General features: G+C 45.5%; 1 protein-coding gene across 2 annotated transcripts in view; it reads left to right on the plus strand.

Annotated features, from left to right (window-relative positions):
- The window catches only part of LOC101064458 (latent-transforming growth factor beta-binding protein 1), a 65,649-nt gene that overhangs the window by 7,498 nt on the left and 33,610 nt on the right, over positions 1–24,541 (plus strand). For both annotated transcript variants that reach the window (XM_011616802.2, XM_011616808.2), the window contains exons 3-8: positions 4,515–4,782; positions 17,231–17,493; positions 18,264–18,437; positions 20,821–21,027; positions 22,206–22,552; positions 23,395–23,497. In XM_011616802.2, the coding sequence (XP_011615104.2) occupies positions 4,515–4,782; positions 17,231–17,493; positions 18,264–18,437; positions 20,821–21,027; positions 22,206–22,552; positions 23,395–23,497 (1,362 nt within the window). The remainder of the gene's footprint in view (positions 1–4,514; positions 4,783–17,230; positions 17,494–18,263; positions 18,438–20,820; positions 21,028–22,205; positions 22,553–23,394; positions 23,498–24,541) is intronic.

Raw genomic sequence — 24,541 nt, forward strand, 5'->3', positions numbered from 1 at the left:
TTGTAGGTTACAATTGAGTCCTGTTTTGGGCCCTTCCACCACATGTTTTTCTAATTGCTACCATGGACTAAAGTGTGCTGAGTTCAAGGTAATACCCACTGTCTGGACCCTTGGAATCTCTGTTTTGTTGTTTATTTGTCCGTTCAAGCTGTTCTTAAACATAAATAATAAATATTAAGAGTGCAAACTTGGCCTCGTAAAGTCTAAAAGTATACTTCTATCACACCTTTGCTCCTTACCTGATGTGAAAAAGCTCCCAGGCTCTGGCAGGTCTCTCAGTAGTCAGTGTAAAATGCAAGTTGGGGCCTGATTGACACTTATAAAGCAACATTAACTGCACGCAGCCCCTCTCCGACAGTCATTCGACTTGTTTAGCGAGGCCACAGTGTTGGTAGCGCGTAGCGGGCCATATATCATTGCGCCCTCCTGCTTAAAGACCATATGGAAGCTGTTGAGATGTGATCCCTCAGGAGGATGAAGACTGTGGCTTTTTCGGTGAACAACACTCTCACAGAGCCAGATTTACAAGTTGCCGGCCTACGCCCTCAGGTCCACACGTCCTCCACAGAGAACCCTAGCATGTGGCTCATTAGATGCTTAATGTGGAAGTGTGAGGTGGGACAGCATGCGTCTCCTAGCTAAAAGTCATGCACATGGCATCATGGGTCAGCTATAAGTGAAGAAAATCTGCCAGCAGACATTTGGAGGGTCAAGACAATAAAATGCAACATTTTCTAGACAGAAAACAACATATTTGCCATAGTCACCTTTTTTTTTTTGCCTGGGCCTACTAAAAAAAACATCTTGGCTGTAGGCAAAACAGTTAGCATAAAATGATAGCGCTGGCACCAGCAACCATGCGGAGATCACATGCTGTAACAAGATTAACACTCACTTGAAATGATTTGCTTTGAAAGGCAATTGTATTAACTGCTCAATAGTCCAATTCTTAGTTCTTCAGAGAATTGCTGGTCCGTTCCCAGCTGCCTCCCACAATCTTAAACACTTGACCTATTTCATGAAATCTGTCAGGGTCTGTGGTTGCTCCTGAAGAGAGGCTCCGGCTGTCATCACAGGAGGTTTAACAGACTTCATTTACAGTCTTGGGAGTTTTTATAATTGTCCATGTTGCTCCCCATTTGCAGCCCTCAAAGCAAATGCGAAGTTTAATGTGAGCATTCAAGAGTTTGATCACAACTGAAGTACATTTGGGAAGCTGCTGCACAGCGCTGCAGTCAGGTTGCTGCAAAAATGGTTTACAGCCAGGGTTTTCAACTTCCTGTCTCTCTCACGAGGGTTGAAAAGGACTTTCGTCAAGCCTTTTACTGAAAATCTACTAATTTCTCATCTCCGGAGAAGCTCCCACCTTCTACGCCTCATAATGGGATATAATGAAGTCAGTCCGCTGTGAATCAATCAGTACAAGAAAAATGATTCCGATTACGTTCTCATTAGCGATATTACTTTCTGAAAGGAATTGGCACTTTGACCTCCGCAGAGATATTTCTTCATGCTTATTATGAGTCAGGTCGGATATTGGTTTCAAATGGCACCTGGCTGAAAGAAAGCACTGTAAAGATTTGATGGCTTGTATTACTCTGAGTCAGAAAGAGGGGAAGGCGAATCTCTGGTGGGTTGTAATGGGATGGAAATGAGCCCTGGGTTGGAAATGACAGTTCAGTGCAGGGGCTGGATGGGAGGGGGCGCAAATGTAATTTTCCCTCGATATAATGCAAACCTAAGCTCATAACAGGCGACGGCAGCCCGCTGGTGGAAACATGAGCAATACTTACCTTGGTAAGGAAAGAGCATGGCTTTAGCTTAAGTGGAGAATTACTGTGATTACCTGAAATCCAACCCTGAACTTTAACTGTAATGCTTGGATTTGACTGGGTCCTCTATTTATAGGTTCATATGTCCCTTTTGAGATGTTACTACATATATTACTACGTCCTGCGCATTTCTGATTCTTTCTCCGGGACCTTTGGATAGATTCGAGAGAGAGCGATCAAATAAGTCTGCAAACACGGACACTTTAATGACGGTTCATTAAAGTATTACATATACTGCCAGATAGCCTCAACCCATGGAAAGACATCTCCACAAACATGGGCTGAATGTTGCTGAGTCAGCAGAGCTGTGGCGGAGCACACCAACACAACAGCGCCCGGGTATACAGTAAATGCGGCAGTGTGTATGTTACTGGCATAACTGGTTACGTCAGGCTCCGTGCGGGGTCAGCAAACCACCACAAATCCAGCTCAGGGGGGGCTTAAACCTTCCTTATAGAGTTTGCCAGAGCTCTGCACACCCAGATGATGAAGGCCTCCATATTAATGGTGTGATTTATTGCTGGTTCATCTGGATCATCGTCTTTGTTTGGAAGGTTCAAAGCTGCCAACATCAGTCTAAACCGTCTCCTCTTTTCAGATGACTGGGTCTGGACACAATCTCCCCAAACTTGGCAATTCTGTTTTCGGTCATAATTAAGGTTGGAGCGGTAATGCCAGGAATGTTTGCCGTTTCTCCTCTTTCATTTCGGATGGATTCTCATTTTATTACCCTTGCGAAGTAATAATTGCCGCACATATTTTTGAAATGGATGGAATGCGAGGCAATTAGTTTTAATGATGTGCAAGACAAATCTGCATGACAGCAATTACTGTGACAATGCGCTCGACAACCCAGAGGCAGGACTCAGGGACAACACAGACGGGCACTGACAGCGTACAGCCCGGCCACGCAACGGGCTTCATGTCACTGAACCGTCCTGTCTATTGTCAGCACAGGCGACATGCTTGTCTGGCGTCAATTTTTTGCTGAAAACGGGTAACACGTCACGCATAACCCACTGGAAACTGGCCGTGAAGCTCCGGCTTTTAGGTCCCTTTTCTGCCCGGTTCTGTTTCTTATTTGGACTCACACAGTTTATTTGAAGAATTCAGTTTCACACATTACCAGGTCCTTCCCCCGGCAGGATGTCACCGGAGACGGTGGCTTTTTCTTTTGATCTCCCCGCGTCTACCTAAACGTTGAGGTTAAACAGACTCCGGACGAGGCGGTGGCAGGACGCCAGCCTGCGCTTTAGTTAGCTGTTGTGTTTCAGCCCTCGCCAAACAGACCTCAGGCGAGTTTTTAAAAAAATTTTTTATCCCATGATGGAAAATTCGAATCACATTCAGAGTTACACAAATCCAACAACCGCATTTCTGTAAATGTGTATACTTCATCAAAAAGTGAGATTGCTTTTCTCTTCTGAGGCTCAAAAGAATTATATGGTTAAAACAAAATTAGCCCCACCACAAAGCATAAGAGAGCAGTGATTGTGTGACATTCAATCTCCAATTTGTTGGTTTTTCCTCGTACCACAAGCTGATGACGGCTAATGCTGCCGACTTACAATTAGCGGACATTCCGACCTAAAACACTAAACCAGAGTCGGGGAACATGTGTGGAAATATGGCGGCCTTCTCACTTTAGTTTGGCGCTCGCGCTGGTTTGGTCTGGCCTCTTTTCACTCGAGTCAAACACAATTTGATCCAATGGCCAGCGCCGTAGAGCGACAACAGGAAACGTGCAGCAGGTAGCACGTCGTTCGCTACCAGTGGGGGCCCTCGTCGACCGCCAAGACTCTCCGCTGCCAAGATTAGCGGCAGCGTTCCCTCGGCGTCCAGAGCAGCTGTCTTCAGCGCTGCAGTTGGCTCCAGCCACCACGAACCAGTGGCCTAATTTTCTGTCTGAAGTGTTATAAATCTGTAAGTGCTGTCTATTACGTACCACTGTGTCACAAGATCACTTCTTTACTGTGTGCGCTGTGAGTCCCACGGCGTTCCAAGTTTCTGGAGTTTGATGGGAGAATGCGGGGGCGAACTGGTGACACAGATTATTTTTCCATGGCCATGAAATGACCTCAGCGCTGTGTGTTTGCAGACTATTGATAAATATCGGGCGCCCATTCATCAGCTTTATGCCCTGCGATTTTCTTTCTCTTTTGCGGGACTGCTCGTAATCCCTTTGATGAGGTGTCGGCTATTCACAGCTGACAGTTATTCCCTTTTGCTCATTATTTCATTACCTCATGCTTTTATTTATTTTATTTATAAGCTTCCCGTTACAGTGAAAACACACCCTGGGGACTAAATCGGGGATATTTTTAGGAAATCGTTCCATCTGGAAATGTCAGCAGTGTTAAACTGAGCCACGAACCTGGGAAACGGGCTTTACTACCTCGGTGAGAAATTGGATAAAGTGATCATATATGTTTAGACTAAACAGGGCAGTTTAAGACTCAAGAGAAATTGAACATGACAGCCCCTCCAGGCTCTCTCCTGAATGAAAAGACAGAATGAGCTGAGGAGGGAAACTAATGGCCCCTTGATTCAATCAATTTAACCTGAGCCGCTGTTTGGAGATCAGGGAAAAACATTTCTGCTACCGCTGCTTCGTACAAGGGGGGGCACATGTTCCAACGTGACCTGCTGAAAACTTGATATCCATCTGTGCTCTCTTTTCAGCTGACTGCCAGCCCCCCTGCCAGAACCGTGGCTCCTGCAGCCGACCGCATACCTGCGTGTGCCGCTCGGGCTTCCAGGGCTCCCGCTGCGAGGAGGTGACTCCGGAGCAGGTGTACATCCGCGACGGGGCCGGTCTGAGACGCGTTCAGCCGGGGATCAATGTTTTCCAGAGAGACCAACAGCGGAGAAGGGCCCCGGAGAATGCTGCTGATGCCACTAAGGCTCAGACCCCGAGACCTACCACCACCCGACAGCCAGTCCACGCCGCGTAAGTGTTACCCCTCAAACCGACAGGATAAAAGTTGGAAGTCACACTTCTAAAGAAACGTTCTCTAAACTTTGGCCCCGATAAGCCAGAGACTAGTGATGCATTCACTTTTTTTGAAGGGTTAGCCAGTTAACTGGTGCATGATAGCCAGCTCGCCAACGAAGCGGTTGGGAATATGCCGGCCACCCACGCTCGAATACTCAACGCTTTCTTTTTGTTTCATCAATTCTGTCCTCTTTATTCAGCCGTTGTGAAGCTGTCCTCCGCTTCAGCCCCTCGCTTCAACGTTACAAATGATGTCAACACAATAATAATGTATAAAAAAATAACTCACAGATGGAAGAAAGCCTCTGCTGAACCTTATTTGAAAGGAACAGTAGCACATTACGCTGCCCGTGTTTGTCTTTGCAATAAATCAAACCAGATGAATGGGTTCATAAGTTAAATCTTTAAAACACTCCGAGTTAAACAAATAACAAGTCATGCAAGTACACATTTTCTACAATGATAACAGATCTGCAATCTGTAGGAAAATATAACTTAATTGACTGGACAGAGGTATTAACCCAGACTATTTGCTATAAAAATACGACAGTAAGATCATTATATTCTGTGTGTTTTGACCATTTCTGTCTGTATCTAATGGAATATCTCTAACCATAATGTATCTAATTGCTCTGATGATGGTCTCCTTTAGTGGGTTCAGCAAATTCTCCAAAGACTGCTAATCAGACACGTCTAATCGTTTCTTGGCCAGAAAAGCCACCAATTTTATTTCCAGCCATCTTGGAAATATTTGTCTTGATTAATCACACAACCATTACCAGAACCATATTTCCAATTAAGGAGGCTGAGAGGGAGTTCTTCATTTTCCTGGAATGTTTCATCATTGCTTATCACGTCAAACTGCGCTACATCCCGGAGTCGGGTCGGCGAAGTTGTCAAATTATGAGTTGTCATAATTTCTGTGGGCTTTGACTCACATCATTCAATTTTCTGTCATCTGAGTAATGTCTCTCCACCAAACAACTTATACATTATCGCTTTATGACATTTGCTGCGCTCCTCATGCAAATGAGGAGGTTCTTGGGGCAGTTTGTGCTAATGGAATTAGGAGCCGGCCCATCCACATGTGCAGTAGCTCAATGGAAAAGTAAATGTTTTGGCAGAGGATACATCCTCCTTCCCGAACCAGTTGTCTGAGAGTCATAGTAAATATTCCAAACAATATAAGACCTCAGGAGGCTGCACAGTTGTTATGCATATGTTTGCTTTGTTCTTCGCTCGCAGTGAATTTTTGAGTCCTGACTCACACATCTGGGACAAATAAAAAGAGACGTGTTTGCAGGTTCAAAATTGTAAGAGGCAGACAGCGTTCCTGAGTCACAGATGCTCCCCCTATGACTTACAAAGGTGACTAACTCTTCCTCAGAAGCCACTGTCAAATCCAAGAGGAGCCTCCTGTCAAATGGAGCTGGATGGAACCAGTAGGGTTATTTACTATTTTAGTGTCACTCGTTAGTATTTAGATAAAACCGTTTTTCTGTAATTCTAGTTTAAGGTTTAGAGCCTTCAGAGGTCGAACAACATTCCCGGGAAGCGTTGACTGGAATGCTTGGTTTCGTGTGTCAGTCTGAGGTTCCAGTATTGGCAACGCCGGGTAAGCACAAGTGATGTAAGGTCACAGAGAGCGAGAGTCAGACGGGGAGACACCAGTGCCAGAGCTCAATTAAAGGGAAAGAGGAGAAGCCAGGGGAGGACAGACGCCCCCGACTCAGATAGATGCTGGGATCGCCCCCGTTCAGAGAACGAGCGGCACACACGGAGCTCCAGCCAGTGTGGTTTCAGTTTTCATTAGTGGAAAAGGTGTGTGACAGTATGGATCGTCGTTCTTGGAGTGGACGTGGCTTGTTTTATCAGCAGCACCCCGCCACTGACCCTGCCTGCCGAGCGGCGCCAAGAAGAGGAAATAGAGTGGAGGAGGAATGAGTCTGACAGAGAGGAAGAGAATAAAAACAACGATAATAAGCGAAAACATCAATTAGAACCTGAGAATATAATCAGTTCGGCTGAACGGCACCGAGCGACTGCTCGCTTTAAATTCCAGGACGCTTATTTCAATCAAGCAGGGTTGCACCTTCTTGACCTGCCAGTTAAACTCGCTTGTCTCTGTCTTGTCGGCTCTGGTTCACAGCTCGGGAACCCCGCCGTGCGCACGTGTCAAGAGGCGGCAGACGGGGGAAAAGTCAGTTTTATGAGGTTTGGAGATGTCTATATTTCCAAGAGGCGGTATGAGAGATTTTGGCAGATTTCTACTAAGCTGCTGTTACGACCTAATAATGAATGTCTTCTTCGAAACTGCATCATCAGCACATGCAAACATTAATTAGCATTTCTGAATACTTTCTGGTGAAAAGCATATTTATCATTGCTTTACCTCTCTGACATCCAAACACTGGAGAGAGACAAAGCCGTTGACACTCTTCTGTACATAGTCAGTATATAACATCTTAGCTACTGTTGGTAGGCTTCCCACAACACAGGATCCCACAGGATCCCACAACGGTGCTATGGCAACAAACTGATGAAAAGTAGGGTTTCAAGTAAATGCGTCTTTGCAATAGGAAAAGATGCTGGTAAAAAAAAGAGCCAAAAGCATTGCTCATTTTAGGAAATGACTTGAAACGCTTGGTTTCAAACCGGATGCGACCTCATCTCCGAGGTGAAGATTCACCGTCCAGCCTCCTCTGCCTCTAAAACAGGCGTGTGCATGTGTTGAACTCGTCTGCAAAGGAGACTGCAGACATGCTACATTAAGTGCTCAGCAGTTGGGATAAGATGCACGTTTCTGTGAGAAAACATCTGGCCCTCTGAAGGAAATGAACCAGCGTTATACAGGAAGAATTCAGGAGTCTTTCGTGTGCCCCATTAAAGGATGAAAACAGCTCCTGTGAGCAGGCACCACAGTGGGACGTTAAGATGCCGCGGTGGGATTTGTTCCCTCACAAATCTTCCGAATGCGACTGCTCCTTCCTTGTCGGTCCCGTCCATGATGAATGTTGTGACGCTATCGATCTTTTGAGACCCCAATGTTTAAACCATCAGGTTGTTTTGGGGCAAAGGCACCTTCAACAACCATATTTCAAGTCACGTTTTTCACGCTTATGTCGAGCAACATTCCCATTTCTCTCTCCTTGTCTCTGCTCGTCTGCCTTTAAATGATCCTGGTGCCTGATTAGAATTATACTGTAAAAGCAGCTGGCAGCAAACGCACATTTCCCCTCATCCTGCACTGTGGAACAATTGTGTTTCATTGAAAATTAGGATTTCCCACGATCACTTGGCTCAGCAGTAATGAGAGACTCTCCTGTCAGCACAGGATCCTGTAGATCTCAGCTCCCAGGACAGAGGTCAGGGCCAGTAGTGGACGGTCTGAAGCTGGAACTGTGATAACCGCGCGGAGGACACGGCCAGTGCCTCCAGTAAATCCCTGCCAATGTAACCCCCGCTGCTTTCTGACGTCACCCCCTGCAGGAAACAGAGCAGGGCCGAGCAGGATGCACGAGCGTCACGGAGGTCATCCGTCAAAAGGTCACCTGTAGTCACACATGGACTGTCGACACCACCTGCCCGGATCAGGGGCCTGCGGGCATCTTAAATGCAATCAAGTTGTCACTAACTGACAATTTTCCTCTCAATAGCGCGATGAGTCATTTAAATCCAGATGGTGGGTGCGGGTAATAACAGCAAGAGGAGCGCTAAAAAGAGATATCTCAATGCGTCCTTTCTTTTTAGTTTTTCCTCAGGAAATTGGCAAAGTAGAAATCACACAACCCTGATTTTTGCCTGCTGGAGCAGCGTGTCCAGCAGTTCATTCCCATCTCTGTATGATTTTTCAGCGCATTGACTCATATGTGATGCCGCCGCCACGACTCGCGAGGCAAAAATAATACCTCCCAAGACAGAAGGCAAACCTGGGTGGAGCAGGAGATACCAGAGCTCAAGGATCAATTCAGGAGAGAAAACCTTGGCTCACTTTATCCCCACTTATCAGAACTGGTTCTTTATTTAAAATGCTTAGAATTTCATCTTAATCTCTCTTCTGTCACGGCCTGTTAGGGTAATTACTCTGCAGAATTTCGCCGGTTTTGTTCGGCGTAATTACAAAGCCGGTCACACCCCGTAACATAGCGAGAGGTCGGAGAAAAACACCCTGTGACGCAGAGTTGAGGGACTCTTCATAGGGTGATGCATATGGTTTTCTTTCTATTACCTGCTTATTTTAGCTCCACCATTTGGTCAGTGACTAATAGGGCCGGTGGTGGAAGCTTGTTGACTCAAGGCTTTATGCATAGCCGCACAGTTGTTTCTCAGAGGAAACTGTGGTTACAGTGGGAGTTCTCCATGTTAATCATGGATAACTGGTTGCTTTCACTCCCACTGCAGACAAACCGCACGGCCGGCGCTGACGGGAGCCACTGTCAGGCTCTTCTGGGTGACCTCAACACCTGTATAAAAATATTATTTTACCATTTCTTGTTGGAAATGATCACCCAGCCTGAAGTATCAGATGCAGCAGAAATGCATAGGCTGGGTAAAAAACAGTCAGGCATGCTGAAAGGTGCAAATGGAAATTCACTCAAGTTGACATCACTCAGCTGACAGGATAATAAATTAAAGGAGTAAAGCGAACCCGCACCAGCTTCCTGTCTCACAAAATTCTCGATGCCTTGACTTTGATCGCATAGATGTTCTCATGAATGAAATTTAAACCTTCTGCCTGGGAAAATTTTCCCCTCAGACTTTTTCCAAAGCCAGACATGATTTGCGATTTATTTCTATCTGTTTGTACGTGTAAAAGTCCTGGTGGATCACAGACATGTTTGCCTTGCATGCCGGCTGTATATACTTTGCCCTGACCCCAGTCCCAGGGAGGCTTCTGATGCAACATCCTCTACTAGGATTTCATGTTTGTGGCACCGGGACGTGGGAGATACTTTTTGAAGCTGCTGACTCAGCTGTGGAGGTCACTGTGTCCTCAGGTGAACTCTAAATACAACGTTTTTATGCGACATTAATATCCTGGATGGTAATTTAATCTGAATGGATTCAGGACGTGTTGTTCGACCTGCGTGAATTCATTTCTTGTAAAAAAGATGGGTTTTCCAGCTAAACCAGCGGGTGCAAAAGGCCACAGAACGCCCAGTGCTGGATTTGAAACGGACATTTCCATGTCTCCACTCAAACTTCCTGGTGCCCCGCCAGGCTAGGCATTTATCTTGTCACAATCTGGTGCAGATCCAGTGGGTGGAGTTACAGATACTGTATCGCCATCATCAGGAGAGGATGCGTTCAAGGCTCCACCCCTGAAGACAGACGGAGACGGCATCCGTCAGCTCGTCGCGTTGACGTGGTGCTGAGAGCACAAATTAGCGGCAGGGTTGTGTGTGGAACCAGTCAGTTGTCAGGATGTAACCCAGACGCACATCTGAACTAATCCAGTTCCAAACACACACACTGAGGTTAAGAATCCACTTTGTCTTGGCCTTCTTTTGAAAATTTTCCTTGTGGCATATTTTAGTTCCTTTTTAAATGAGTTACATATAAAAAAAATAAAAATCCCCCCATCCGTAACTGACACAACACTGACCAGCCTAGAGGCAGCCTCAGTCAGCATATCTTTAATGTCTTCTACTTCTGATCTGCCTCACGGAAATTCACCCGGAGGACGATCAGAGCGGCTACGATGAAGTGGGAGATATCGAATAGCCTCTCAGGGCACCACATCTTCAGACATTTTTGTTCCAGCTCGTGAACCGCAGCAACCACACTACTTTCTGTGTTTCCTAGGTCTTGAATTCACAATTTTAACATGCTGATGCAAAAACAGACGCAGTGGCAGTGCTACTCGCCCCCTTGGGGCAGTTTTTTTTTTGTTCTCTTAGCTGTAGACGAGTAATTGACACCATTAAAGACTATGAAACTCTCTGCAAATATGTGGAACTTCAGCTCCACATTGTCTGTGTAATATTTTGAATAGTCTTTTCTGGATGACTTTCTCAGTAACCTCTACTGCTTTCACTTTTGCCTCGGGGCCCAGTTGTTGCAACACAAGCCCCATTCCCTGGGGCATGGGAGTTGGGGGGGACTTTCTGAATCAATCCATCCCCACTTCGATTCATTTCACCATGACTCTGGCTGCTACTTGTGATATTCCTGGAAGGCCGTCCAGACAGGGAACATGATTTAATCCAGCCTCTGTGGCTGGTGCGATAAGCCCTCAGACACACCCAGATTTTCACAAGGGGAAATAATCTGCCAGGACCCACAATTATCCAGGTCATAATGACTGGAGATGTTATCAAAGAGAGACTTGGTCTTAATTGCTCACTGATGTTCGGCCTTATGTGGCCACGTGCTCGTGAAGATCTTGTTTCAGGAGAAAGGAGCTTCTCATTAAAACACTCCACATGTTGCTGCGACAAGGCATTTCGCTGTTAATCACTGTTACAATATAGGAGCTATACTACAGGCAGCCCTTGGCTGTGGCTCATATTTGCATCATTCAGTCGAAACAATGTTATCAACTGTTAAGCAAACAGTTCAACACTTCACCCCTCATAAATTTGAAATATTCCATCATCTTACCTCACTTTAATAGGGTGTAAAGCAACAAAAAGGAATGTGTTAAGGTTATCTTTGGTTGGAGCCAGGAAAGGGATAAATGTCTTCTTCTAGAATCACAAGTGATTCATTCAATACAAAATTAAGAGGGCTTTTTTAAGGATGACATACCAGCATCGTTATCTTGCAAAACAATCTGTGAAAAGAAACTCTGGCGGTCAAATTAAAGGTATAAAAAATGGAATTAAATGTCCACTAACAAGCTGTAATTAAGGGAAAGAGTTCAATATAACTGTGGCTGGTGTCGTTATTTTTGACATTCATAAAATCCCACTTCTCACCACTGGCATGGCATCGCAATATTCCCGTGAGGAACACACAACAATATTATGAAAATACTTTTGAGGAGCCTTATTGTATTAACTGCAGTACACAAGTTCAAACCTCAGGATTTGATTAAATAGACGTGCAGGGACCGCGGTGAATGCTGCGTGAATGAGGCATTTCTGCAGAATGCCTGAGGAACGACATGTGTGACCACATAAGGGATGGGACCACTCCTGCTATTGATGTTTTACTGCCCTCACTGCATGGGTGAAGTAGAATTAATTATTTTGCTACCTACGGAAACGTCTTTCAGCTCCTAAAATACACCACGTCTGCTCAGCAGGTCCAATTTCTAAATTAGACCGTGCATGTGTTCCCCAGACGTAGGTCAACAATGTGAAGAACCTCCCTATCCTCTCTTAACAACGTAGTCCTAAAATACGCCTTTAACCCCATCAACGTCAACCCCAAAATAACCAAAAGATGCAAGATCAGCTTCTTGCTGTTGTCTTGAAGGACCCACACAGCCACCATCAGGCCTGGCTGGAGGGCTACAAACGGGAGCCGTGAGCGTCTCTGGGCTGTTGGAGAGTCGCTCCTCAGAATAGACAGTGCACTCTCCTACAGCCCTGGGTTGTAAAATGTGAGGCACCACCTGTTCTTGTTGCCTGTCTCCTACTCCTCATTCTCAAACTTATTTTTCCACAACGACTTCATTCCTGAGCGGAGCCATCCACAAGTTAGATGTGAAAAATGCTGGAAAGAAGCCGAATATGCCTTTACCCCGAAGTGAACGGCGTGCTCTGTGCGAGCGCTTCTTAGCAAGCGTGTTAAGGAAGTGCATGTCCCAAACACGCACTCGTAAATCTTGTCTTCCTCCCTAGCCAGCAGTGTTTGCAGTTGTCGAGCAGTATAATGCTGTCATTGTTTCAGCTGCTGTTCGCTCAATTTGTCAGACTTTTTCATCCCACTTATTTAGATGAAGGCTCCTCAAGTCCAAGTACATCTGAGATTAGCATCTTTAACACTTCCCTTTTTACCAGCCATTATTTCGGCCCAGTTTAGCTTTTCTGCCCTGACACTAGCTATTATGACCATGCAACTCAAACATCGACAATAAAAGACACTAAACACATTGCATCAATAAAAAGAATAACGGGTCAGTTGTGTTGTATTTGTCACCTGTGACTCTGAAGGTTGTGACTAATCCAAGGCCTCAGGGCCTGGACCCAACAAGTGTTGCAGTGTGACCTAGAAAAGGATCCTCTGCTGGACGCTTTCGCTTCTCTGTTCAAAGCCAAGGCGCTCCTTCCAGCACTTCACATCAGTCTATTTTCTGCATTAGCAGTCATAAGCCAGCACTCCAAACCGTTGAAAGGTGGATTCTGACTCTGGTATTCTCAAACAAATCAAAATGAAAGAAGAGCGTCGCCAAGTCGGACGTGTGCTGCACCGTGAGTGCTGAGAGGTCTCGAGAAAACTCATTTAATATCGCGTAACGAGTACCTCTTTCCAACTTGCCTTATACCCCAAGCCCGGCGAAACTAGGTTGCCTGACTGCAAAACATTAGTTGTGATGCGCTGTTTTCATGTGGAGATTTATAGACAGACATAATGAAAGCAGCCTCTGAGGTTGGTGTATAAATCAGCTGTGGGCCATGCGTTGCTGCATAGTGTCTAACATAAACACTCTTCGGGGTTCATCATGGAGAGTTGCCTACGTAGCTGATTTAAGATGTAAACAACAGGCCTTCCTCCGAGGATCTGGGTCACCGCGTTCGTGTGTGTTTGTGACAGTGAAGAGGATCTTAGGATAAATCCAGAATTCCCTTGTCTTTCTCCAAGGCTCCTGTTTTCTGGAGGGGGAGGGGCTTCCTGGCACTTGAACAAAGCCACGTACCTCTTCACGGAGCGCACATGTGCGGTATCTTTCACCAGGATACATCAATAACATAAATAGTTCACAGACTCAGCACACGATCAGATGTTTGCTGCGCTGCCGACTGCGTATTTACGCTTTTGCGCTGTGTTATCGTTTCATGCACCTCTCAGATTCCTGCTATCAAGGTGATTTGCAGTCCCTTTAAACGTGTTGAGGTTTAGCTGCGACTGTTCTCCATTGATATGAAATAATCAAATGCCGATGAGTGAAAGCGGACCAGGCCAGTGATTTAATCTTTTACTGAAGGGCCCCGTTGTTATCAGATACGCTGCATGGTGATGTTCGGACTGTGGCTTTCACAGTCAGTAACAACTGTTGCTCTTTCACGGTAATTATTTAAGAACTATTCTCAACATGCTGGTTTCTGGATCCAGCAAAAGCAAATAAATCACTTAAGTCATCATGAAATCAGGCTGAGAGTTTGGAAAAAAATGATTACAGCATCATGGGGGTTTGCTGTGGTCAGCGAAATTAAATATATTTGAATTAATTGATCAATTACCTTGGGGAGATACATATGAAGATAGCACCACATATGTGTATTAAAATAGAGTTAGATCCAGGAATTGATTAATAGATTTCGTAGCAGATTTAAAGCAAATGCAACCTGAACCAGTAACACCTGGCTGGCCGACCCTGATAAAAGAGCTCAGTTACTTTATGATCAAAAGCAAGCAAACTTGGCTGAGGTGGTCAAACATCAAACAACTGCAACAGCACAATGCAGAACCAGGCCAGCTAATGTTCTTTTCCAGCTTGATACCAAACAAAATCAAGCTTGTCATTCAGCTTAAAGTCTTCAAAACTTTTTTTTTTCTCGACGAAGCCTGAACGCCAAACTGAGATTTATTCATGTTTGGGCTGTAGCTCTGCTTTCTTTTTCTCCTCAGTGCTTCCTCAGCCAATGTCCTTTTTCAACCTCGTTACTTCTACGGCGATGTCTGTTGGAGGCTGAGCTGCTCTTTGCTCACCAAATTTGGCTTGATGATCTCAAGTTTAGCGCTGTATAAACAGCAATAATTGCCATTACAGGCTGGGATACCTGTAGGACATTAACCTTAAGTGTTGTCTTACCCTCAATGTTACACAGTTTATTTTAGGGCAGACTGAAAGTTAATTCATCTACAGTAAATATAGTACATATTTTCAATTAAACCGTCATTATTTTTAATTAGGGTCAGAGGTCACAATGGGCATCCGAGGCTATCCCAGTATTTGGGGGGTGAAACTCAGGAATACATTAGGTCACACACATGATTCACAATCATCCTAATGTGCACATTTTCAAATGTGCACATTAGGATGATTGGAGTACCTGGGAAAAAATGTGGACAGGCAAACTCCACATAATAATGTGCACGTTTTTAGACGTGCACTTTAGGTTGACTAGAGTACCTGGAGAAATAGGGGGAACATGCAAAGTCTACATAGAAAGGTTCACTTAGTACACCCTGCATGGGTCACACACATTATTCACTTTCACTTCAGCATAATTTGGGGCTTCTAATCATCCTAACGTGCACAGGAGGAACAGTCTTGACAGAAAGGTTACACACACACACACACACACACACACACACACACACACACCCTTTTATTTCTTCAGCTCAGATAATCTCACTAGCTAACAGCAACTAAAAGCTAACCTGCTGCTATAGTAGGAAACTTGTCGCAGGTTGCTGTTGAGAAACTATAAATCACTGAGAGTTGAGGCAGAGCAGCCTGGACAACGTCGGAGGGAAAGTTTCTCCATCCAGTGTGACTGAAGTCAGCTGTACGTTGACCTACAACACGGCACCACAGGGTGTTTCTGACTTCCTTCAGACACACCAAAGTTACTTATTCCAGAAACGAGCGATAAAGGAGACACAATTAAGTGATGGTCAGCCTCCTGCTCTTGTCAGCAGCCCATTATTTGATCCGGAAAACAACTTCAAAACCACATTCTTTTCAGAAGAGTCAGCTCACCCAGAACAAGAAGGGTAAGCGGTTCCCTGGGTCGCTGAGCTCTAATGTTGACATCAAACGCCTCAGAATGAGCGTCGCTCACCATCGCTGCCTTATCTTCAGAGAGGGCCGCAGTGAGCTCATGATGAGAGGAAGTCACTTTGCCACTGACAGTAGGAGAGGCAGACTGAACAACATCTGGCTGAGCCTAGGAAGTGGGGCAGGAAGCCTGCAGGCCAGGTGTCACTGTCAGCAATGGAAAAACCCAGTCATAGTTTGGAGTACTCGGCATTTCTGGGTGATCCAACGCCTGTGACTCCTCACCACCTTGACACCAAAGCCATTTGCGCTTCCTTCTGTCACATCCTATCCCAGGAGCCGCCCTGGAGAACCGGGATCTGGGTCAGCAGCTGTCAGTGATAGGTGTTGTCTGTTGCCTTTGAAAAAGATGATGTGAGAAGTTCGTCTCCTTTCGTGTCCTGTTCTGTGTGGCAACAAGAATGTGGCCTGGACCTGGGGAATAATGAGACCTGCACAGGCTTGTAGCACTTTGTCGCACAGGTGGGTCAGGGGCACAGCTGTGTGTACCTGTAACATACTGCATATCGATTTTTGTAAGGAATTTGCCAGATTATGTGTTCTACAGTACAGAGGCTCAGGTAATAGTACCTGATTTAAATCCCAATTTTTTGGTTTTGTTTACAACCGCTTCTTCACACCTAATCTGAGCTTCGTCCGTCTTTTACTCTTCTTCGCTGTCATGGCAGATTAGTGAAATCCAGATGTTTTTAAATGTGGCTGAATCCCAGAGCTCTCCATGCTGTCTCAGACCCCCAGACTCAAGGTAGGCCTGTCTGCCTGTCTGGCTGAGAGGCACGCGCCTCCCCCAGGCACTCATATGAGCTCAGCTTCCAGGTCAGGCAATGCAGTCTCAGTAATTGACCCACAACAAATGCTTACCGGTAAAAAACATGCCCTTTGCAAGCACCGGTCAGGCTTTGTTCTCCGACCCAAGTTTTAATACTTCCTTCAGCCTGATGGAATCGTTAAGGATGTTGAAGACAAAACAGGGAGTTCATAATCTAGTCAAGCAGACACAATGAGTGATGGAAAGACTTGGTAGTTCTAAAGTAAATATCTAATGTGTTTAATCACAGATGTTTCTCCAAGGCAGGCCCACACAACCGGGCCAGGGAGGCTCATTCCTTCTGCCTGAAACTTTATTTTTATGAATCTCTGGCAAATTGTCCGGAATATAAAAGAAGATCTTTCATTAATTAAGCAGGGTCATTGTTATCTGGCACCTGGAGGATGTTAGTCTTGAAATTAAAGGCTTAACAATTGATACGGTGTTATTCATTTGATTAAACCCCCCCCCCCCACCAAATCATTTCGTCTCATCTATAAAAATTAATTAAGCAAAGCAATGACCTAATGGTGCATTTTTCTCAGAGGAGTGTCATTTTCTGTTGCGTCCATCTGGCAGATTTAAATTGATTTCACGGTAATCTACATACACTGATTATAGGTGTGTCTTCAGGCATGTATATATGTCTGAAATATTAGCTTTTCTAATGTTTATTTTCATCTGATGATGTAATTTAACAGGACACAAGTGAAACGGGGACCCCCCGACACGTCTCCACAGCAGACCGGCACTTCTCGCACTGTGAAGCGTTACCCATCATCCTCCGCTCCCATTACCTCGAACGCTCTACCCAACAACAACGGCTACGCTAACAGCCGCAGCGCCACGCAGAATTGGAACGGACAGAAGAATGGACATGGCGGGACACACTCGGTTAACACCCACAGGCCCGGCGGCGATAACCTGCTGCACAGACACCTCAACAACGCACTATCACCAGCAGGTAAACCTTTCAAACAGATCTGCTGTGTGTTTATTTTCTGGATACATGTGTAAGCATCCTGTTGTCTTCATTATAAAGAACATTAGCCGCAAGGAAAACAAGCAGAATCCTTGGATGTACTTGACTTTCCCACTGTCACCCCACCCTACCCCATCTGTGGCCTACATCAGGACAGACAGGCAGATGTTTGCTCTCAAACAGCATCTAAGCATGCGCGTCTGTGTGATCCACACTGTAAGGAGCGGGAGTGTGTCCCTGAGCGGACAGTTACTTTGATACCTCCAGGAATCTGTCACCCCTCTGACATGACAGGTGCTGAACACTGTTGCCCACGACGAACAGAAACGTGATCCCCAATCTCGACACTTCACCAGCCTCCCGAGCCAGCTGTCTGCTCTTCTTGCTCTTCTTACTTTTCAGGCTGTTCCAGAGCAGCGGCTTTTGAACTGCTTCCCACCATTACACAACATTCACTTGCACTCACGCTGCTTTTGTCTTCCTCACACATCCAAAACACCCTCTCCTAAAGATAAAGGGCTTACCTAATAGTACTCTCTCCCTCATTTGCTGGCCCGTGGCACATCAGTCATCCCGCTACAGCTTGCCACTGGCCAGTTGTTAGCACACACCCTCACACACTTAAATAAACCTCCCTTTGCCCAGAATGGGAGTGTGTCACAGTGAAGCTGAAGGAGGAAAGATGAAGCTCGTCTCCAGCCCGCTCATTCCGCTGCTGCTCCTCCTCATCCAGGTGTGTGTGTGCTTTCCAGGGGCCAACCTAACTGCCAGCCTGGACCGCATCAAGATTGTCTTCACGCCGATGCGTTGCCGCAGGGTGTGCAGCGGCGGCCACTGCTACAACAGCTGCGAGAAGGGTGACATCACCACAGTCTACAGCGAGACCACGCAGCAGCAGCCGCCAAAGACCCAGGGCTTCCGACTCTGTGAGTATCGGCTCTGGACTCTCGGACTCTCTCTGTCTTTCTGAACCGCATAACATCCTCTAGTTCTCTGCATTCAGTGTGGTTCTCACTTATGTCCTCATTCTCACACACAACTTTTTTTTTTCCATCCTACTTTTCCACTCCTTTTTTTATTGGGTGAGCCTGACAAAGTTTCCCAGTGGCATGCTGTCTGCTGTGAATGCCAAGCCCAGAGTGGAGACAGTGTGGTGGAGATGAAAGAATGAGAGCTTCTCTAAAAACTCTCACTGTCACAGAGAAGTACAGACGGGGGTCGCCCAGATTAAAACCCGGGCTCTGTCAAAGTGGTCTAATCTCCCCTCGCACACACACACGTGGGGCCGGTGGTCCCACGCTCCCAACACTTAGCCCCATCTCTTTGCGGTTTACACCTCACGCTCGGGCCCCGCTGTTAACCATTTAACGTGCTCTCTGGGAGAGCAGGAATGAATGAAAGAGGAGAGGGAGATGCAGAATGAGAGAAAGAGTAGCAGCATGAACAGGATTTCATAGGGATTACATTAAACCTTCCATTTATCCAGGGGGCTTTGCTCCAAATTCACACAGGAGTATCCATGGGAAGGGAGGGGACGGTCAATGCCAAGGGCAGGGTCATACCCTGACATGTTTCTTAGCTTTCTCCTCAGATGTAAGGGTCCAACTAAGGCTCAGACTAATTGCTGCTTGTGGATTAGAGGGTGTATATGCCACACACATAAACATATAAGTCCAGCCGAGACACAGTTCATGTGAATACAGTCACACACCAGACTGTTTTGAAAGGTCCAGACTTGACGTTTCGGATTTCAATGTCCTTTATTGGCGCTTTGGAACGCAGTATAGATAGTCCAAAGACTTCAGGATCCTGACACAGGCCTTTTCTGGCACATTTTCGCCTCCTGGAGTGACAGTATTTCAGTTTATTTCTGTCCATCCAAGTTTAGCTTTCTCAAAGTCTTTCCTCGTATTGTGAAAACAGGTTGAGGAGACAGTACTTTCCACTCCGGCTTTCATCCTGTTATTCCTCGGCTGTGCGTGTTCATCAAGGAATGTCAAGTGGACAGCAAACAGTTATCTCATGCTGTTGTTATGTTCTTAGACAGTGCAGTAAAATCTGGCTGGATAATTACAACAGGCTCTCTCGGTGCACATCCTGAGTACAACACTTGCCATAAAGCCTGATAATAGATTGGCCTGAAGTCTGTTTATTGGGTGAGAAGTGTGCGCGCATGTCTGTATGTGCAGCTGAGATGTTGTTAAATGGTCAGACAGATAAGAACCCAGTAGGTCGCCATCTAAAAATAGTCCCTTTCTGTGTTGGGTTGGGACTGGCCTGGCATCACAGAACGTAGCATAACTTTGACGCTTTAAATCGTGTTTTATGCTAAACCTGAGTTTGTGTGTCTATAGGAACAACATTTTATTTAAAGACTCGTTCTTTCCTGTTTCCAATCATATTCTCGACTCTTAATCTGTTTCAGCCCCAGCTTTTGGTTCTTTTTGCACCCCTCTCTTTCTCCCTCCTCCAGGATGACTCCAGTTAACGCTGTATGACAGGACGCTCATTCACTACATGCAAACAAGACAGCCCGGCATCTATCTGGTCCTCTTTTTTTTGGCTTTGTTTATTTAATTTAGAGCTTTGCGGCTTTTTGCAAGGCAAAGATGATGCAGCTCCGAGCGTGTTTCTCACTTGCAGCTCCTTTCATCTCAGAGTATATTGGCCATCTGATAACTGCAGCAGCTTTTGCGGTATACTGACTCTGCAGCGTCTGGTAAGAGTTGTGTAAGGGTAAAAATCTGCAGAGGGCAGAATAAACAGGTAGATTCTGCATTGGCACTCACCCTTAAATGTTTTTCTCTGCAGTAAATCTCAAAATGTCATCAAACTGGAAATAGAGTCTGATTTTATAGTGTGTTTATTTGATGATTCTCTCTCTCTCTCTTTTTTTCTGCTGACAAGTGCTCCAAATACTGTCGGCTCGCTTTAGTTGTTTATTTTAAATGCTAAGAACCCAAAAGCACCAACAGAGAGTGGAAGGCAGCATAAAATGGCATTGAAGGAGGCCTAAAATGGAATGGAAGTTCTGTGACTCTGCTTCAGGGAAACTTTATAAGCGTCATGTGGGATGAGGTGTGCCAGAAGAGAGAACAACGTGGCCTTTAGTGTTTGCAAACAAAGCCAGTCCACATGAAACTCTGCATATGCCACTTCTATTAGTGCTGCTCCTTCTGTTTCTGATTACACAGACGCGTGTGCACACGAAGGCATAAATTCATATAATTGAACGTGACGTGCCGAATATTTTCAAATTACTTAATGAATCTCTTGCTTCTGTTAACCACGTTACTCCCCTCCCTGCAGTCTTCTGTCAGATACCCTGTCGGAACGGAGGCAGATGCATCGGCAGGGACCAGTGCTGGTGTCCATCGAACGCCACCGGGAAGTTCTGCCACCTGCCGGCTCCAGTTCCCACAAAATCCACCGCACAGAGCCACAAGGACACCGGGCACCAGGGGCAAAAACCTCACTCCCACTCTATGTTCACTTTGCCACTATCCAATCAGCAAGGTAATCATCCAGTAGATCCAATATGGCAGCTACAGTATTGCTACAGTGGTGGGGCAGGCTAGTGCTGGAAAGTAGTATTATAACCTGGGGTGAAAATAACAGGAAGTCACAGTCCAGTACTTTTCTGTCTTAGTTCCCTAATACCAGTACATTAGGAAAAATATATTAAGATGCCTGCTGTTGATTAATCCACGAGATGATCTTCACTGTTTAGATTAGTGCCTGTTTAGATTAATTTTGCTGCATTTCAGTCATTTCAACACACTGATTCATGCCAGTTGTTCCACTTCAAATTAGAGACCACACAAGCCTACCCCATGACTCCGAAGCGGTTTATCATGCAGCACTCTGCCTTTACTGGCCAGTGGTGAAGGCCAGACTCTATTTTAGGAAGATTAAGTAATGGATGACGCAGGGGCAGTCGTCATATCGTCCTGAGAATACTGCTTTTATCAAACAGGAGTGGATATTAGAAACTGAGTATTAACATCGTGACCTTATAAAAGACAGTGGAAAAGAGAAACATTTCACTTTCATCATTTTTATCTTGTCCTTCCATCTGATTCCCCTTTCTTTCAGAGAGGGCTCTTTCTTCCTGTTCCAGCTCTTGAATTGGATTTACTGGTCAATCAAAGTTACATGACGTGTCTATTGTATTGTCATGCCACATACAGCGGCATGTGCGTGCCTCATATTTACATGCGGGGAGGTTGCTTTTTTGTTCGGGAAATCTTTTTTTTTTTTTCCTGGACTATCCCGGCCGCTTAAGTGATTTATGACAATAGGTCAGGATTCTGGGAAAAAAAGTCCCACAAAAAACCCTGGCACTCCGTGAAGAGAGATGCTGGCTGTGAGTTAGAGGGACAAAAGCACTTATTCTCCCCATTGCAACATCTTATCCACTCCACAACAAATATTTTCGGTCCTTAAAGATTTGATTAAAACCAGCTAATCTGAAACACTTTATTGTAGTTGCTTTGTTGAATTGTTCTGCTTAGCAGCTTGGTCATAAATCTAGCTGTGTTAGTTTATTCTGGATGACATCTGATGTCTCACACACTACAGGTTTTGTGAAGGACATTTTTTATATTTATTGCTCCTGTGTTTGTTGACAACTCAGAATCTGCCACTGCTACCTTTTGCATTATTCTTTTAACTGTGGGTCTGTCCTCCTCCAGTATCTCTCCATCCTTCCTTGGTGAATGTCCACATTCAGCACCCTCCAGAGGCCGAGGTCCAGATCCACCAAGTAGCTCGTGTCCAGCCTGGACAGAGACCGGTCATCACGGAAGGGGCTCACTCGGTGCAGCAGCGCTCCCAGCCGGGGAGCGTGCACGAATTGGCCACTGAGCACGACAGCAGATACTCACACACCAGTCACACCAGTCACACCAGTCACACCAGTCACACTGCTCACAACGGCCACAACGGTCACAATGGCCACAACGGTCACGGCCCCTTCAGACCTCACTACCCTCAGACCGAACATGTGGGAAGATGCTTCCAGGAAACAGTTGATGGACAGGTAATGAGTTATCTTAGGTGAAACTCGTGCCCTCCCTCCTACCGATCAGGTCTTCTGTTTTTCTCCTTTCGACTCTTTTCTTTACTGGGCACCAGAACCTTCAGTTCTTTCTCCTGGACTCCAAAAGCCCATTCAAAACAAAGCTCTTCAAATAGTTTCACCATGTTCTGTTTATTCTGAATCATTTGTTTTAGCTTTTGATTTTTCTTTTAGTATATTTGATTGGAAACATCCCAGTAAATGAGCATAAAAAAATGGGAATGAAAAGAGCTGTGCCTGGGTTTGGTTATCCTGAGGTTTCAAACTGCACTTGTATGTTGGTTTGTAACGTGGTTTTTCGGATCCTATTAGGTTTGCAGTTGCTCCGAGATGGTGTCTTGCCATTGGCATTCCTTGTTTGCGTGGAAGCTAGTTTCATGGGGAGTAATAAAAAACTCATCAGTGCTTTTCCAAAAAGAACTGCCCGAGTATACAAAACCCAAGTCCCTGTTCTCATGCTCGCATGCACAATGCTCTGTTATCCAGAAGAAAGTCCTCCCTGTTTCCTCTTAAATTTTTATAAATTCTATTGTCCAGAAATCTCCTAAATAAGGTCTGATAGGAATCTCTACCTACGATTGGCCAAGTGACTTAATGAGGCATGCGAAGAAGTTCTTAGTCGACTAAGTATTTGTATTCTGTTCCAACTAACTAGTCTCAGATGTGTCCGGTTCAGTTTCTCCTTTCTGATTGGCTCAAGCTGCATGTGTTACAAACAGCATTGTTTTGGAGGCAAATAAGCATCTGTGCACAAACATGTACTAGTCTTTGCCTTGTGTTTAAGAGCGATGTCTGTTTTACAGTGTGGTAAACCCCTGCCCGGCCTCACCAAACAGGAGGATTGCTGCGGAAGCATCGGTGCCTCCTGGGGCCTAAACAAGTGCCATAAATGTCCAACCAAACCAGGTAAGCCATTTGTATCGGACCAATAGGTTCTGACCGTAGTTGTGTTCCAGCCGCTTCCATAACACACTCAAATTTAAGACAATAATCTGTAATCCAGACTAATTCCACTAATTCTGTTGTAAATATTTCCTGTTTCGCGGTTGCTGTGTTGATCTCTTCTTGCACTAGTATCCGCGTCGTATTTGGGACACCTGCGATAGTCACTCTTGCAGGTTTTTATTACACAACAGCCTTCTTTGCTTGATTACCAAATATCTTCTATAAAAAACCAAAACCGGTGCAAGCAAGTGAAAATATTTAGCTTGAAGAGGAGGCTTTGGTAGGAGTGCCACCCAGTCTGCGAGCAAGTCGGGCCAGCGTGGCTCGGAACGATCAGGCCCTCGCTGTTTCCCAACCCAGGCTGCGGTAGGTTGGAGAAACAGCAGCAGGGTGGTTGCATGACAGCAGAGGAGGTGGGCGGCGATATCCTTCACTGTAGGTGGAGACTTAGTCGGGCTGACAGCTCGTTGTGTTTTTTGGAGGCCCCGTGGGAAGCGGCTTTAGTGGCACAAACGAACACTCAGTGATTTCCTGACATTCATAAATAAAGTCTTATTGCGGCCATGCCCGTGTCTGAGCAGCTCTTAATAAAAAGCAGACGTCATTGATCCCACTCTTATGCATCTGTGGATGATGCCAGTTCTGGAATCTGCAACAGATTCCAAGTCTTCCTAAGGCACAGTCTTTTCTCCCCCTTTGAAGTGTGGCAGAGGCACTAAGTAAATACCCTCTCCACTCAGTTCTGTAGGTGTTCTGGATGGCAGCACATTATCAGCCCAGGGTCACGCTCATGCAGGAATAATAAAAGAAAGTCCAATTGAAGTCATGTAGGATGTCTTGAGGGGAGCTTTAACAGGAGAGATGCTTTGAATTCCTCTGGAATGTTATTGTTCTCGGTTTAAATACTTGGCCAGATCTTTCAGCTGCATTCTTCTCTCACTGGCCGAGGCTTTCAAATGTGTTTCACGGGAATGAAAAACAACCTGGACACAGTGAGGAATGGTG

This window comes from Takifugu rubripes, chromosome 2, assembly GCF_901000725.2.
Source record: "Takifugu rubripes chromosome 2, fTakRub1.2, whole genome shotgun sequence".
In the NCBI taxonomy this organism is placed as follows: Eukaryota; Metazoa; Chordata; class Actinopteri; order Tetraodontiformes; family Tetraodontidae; genus Takifugu; species Takifugu rubripes.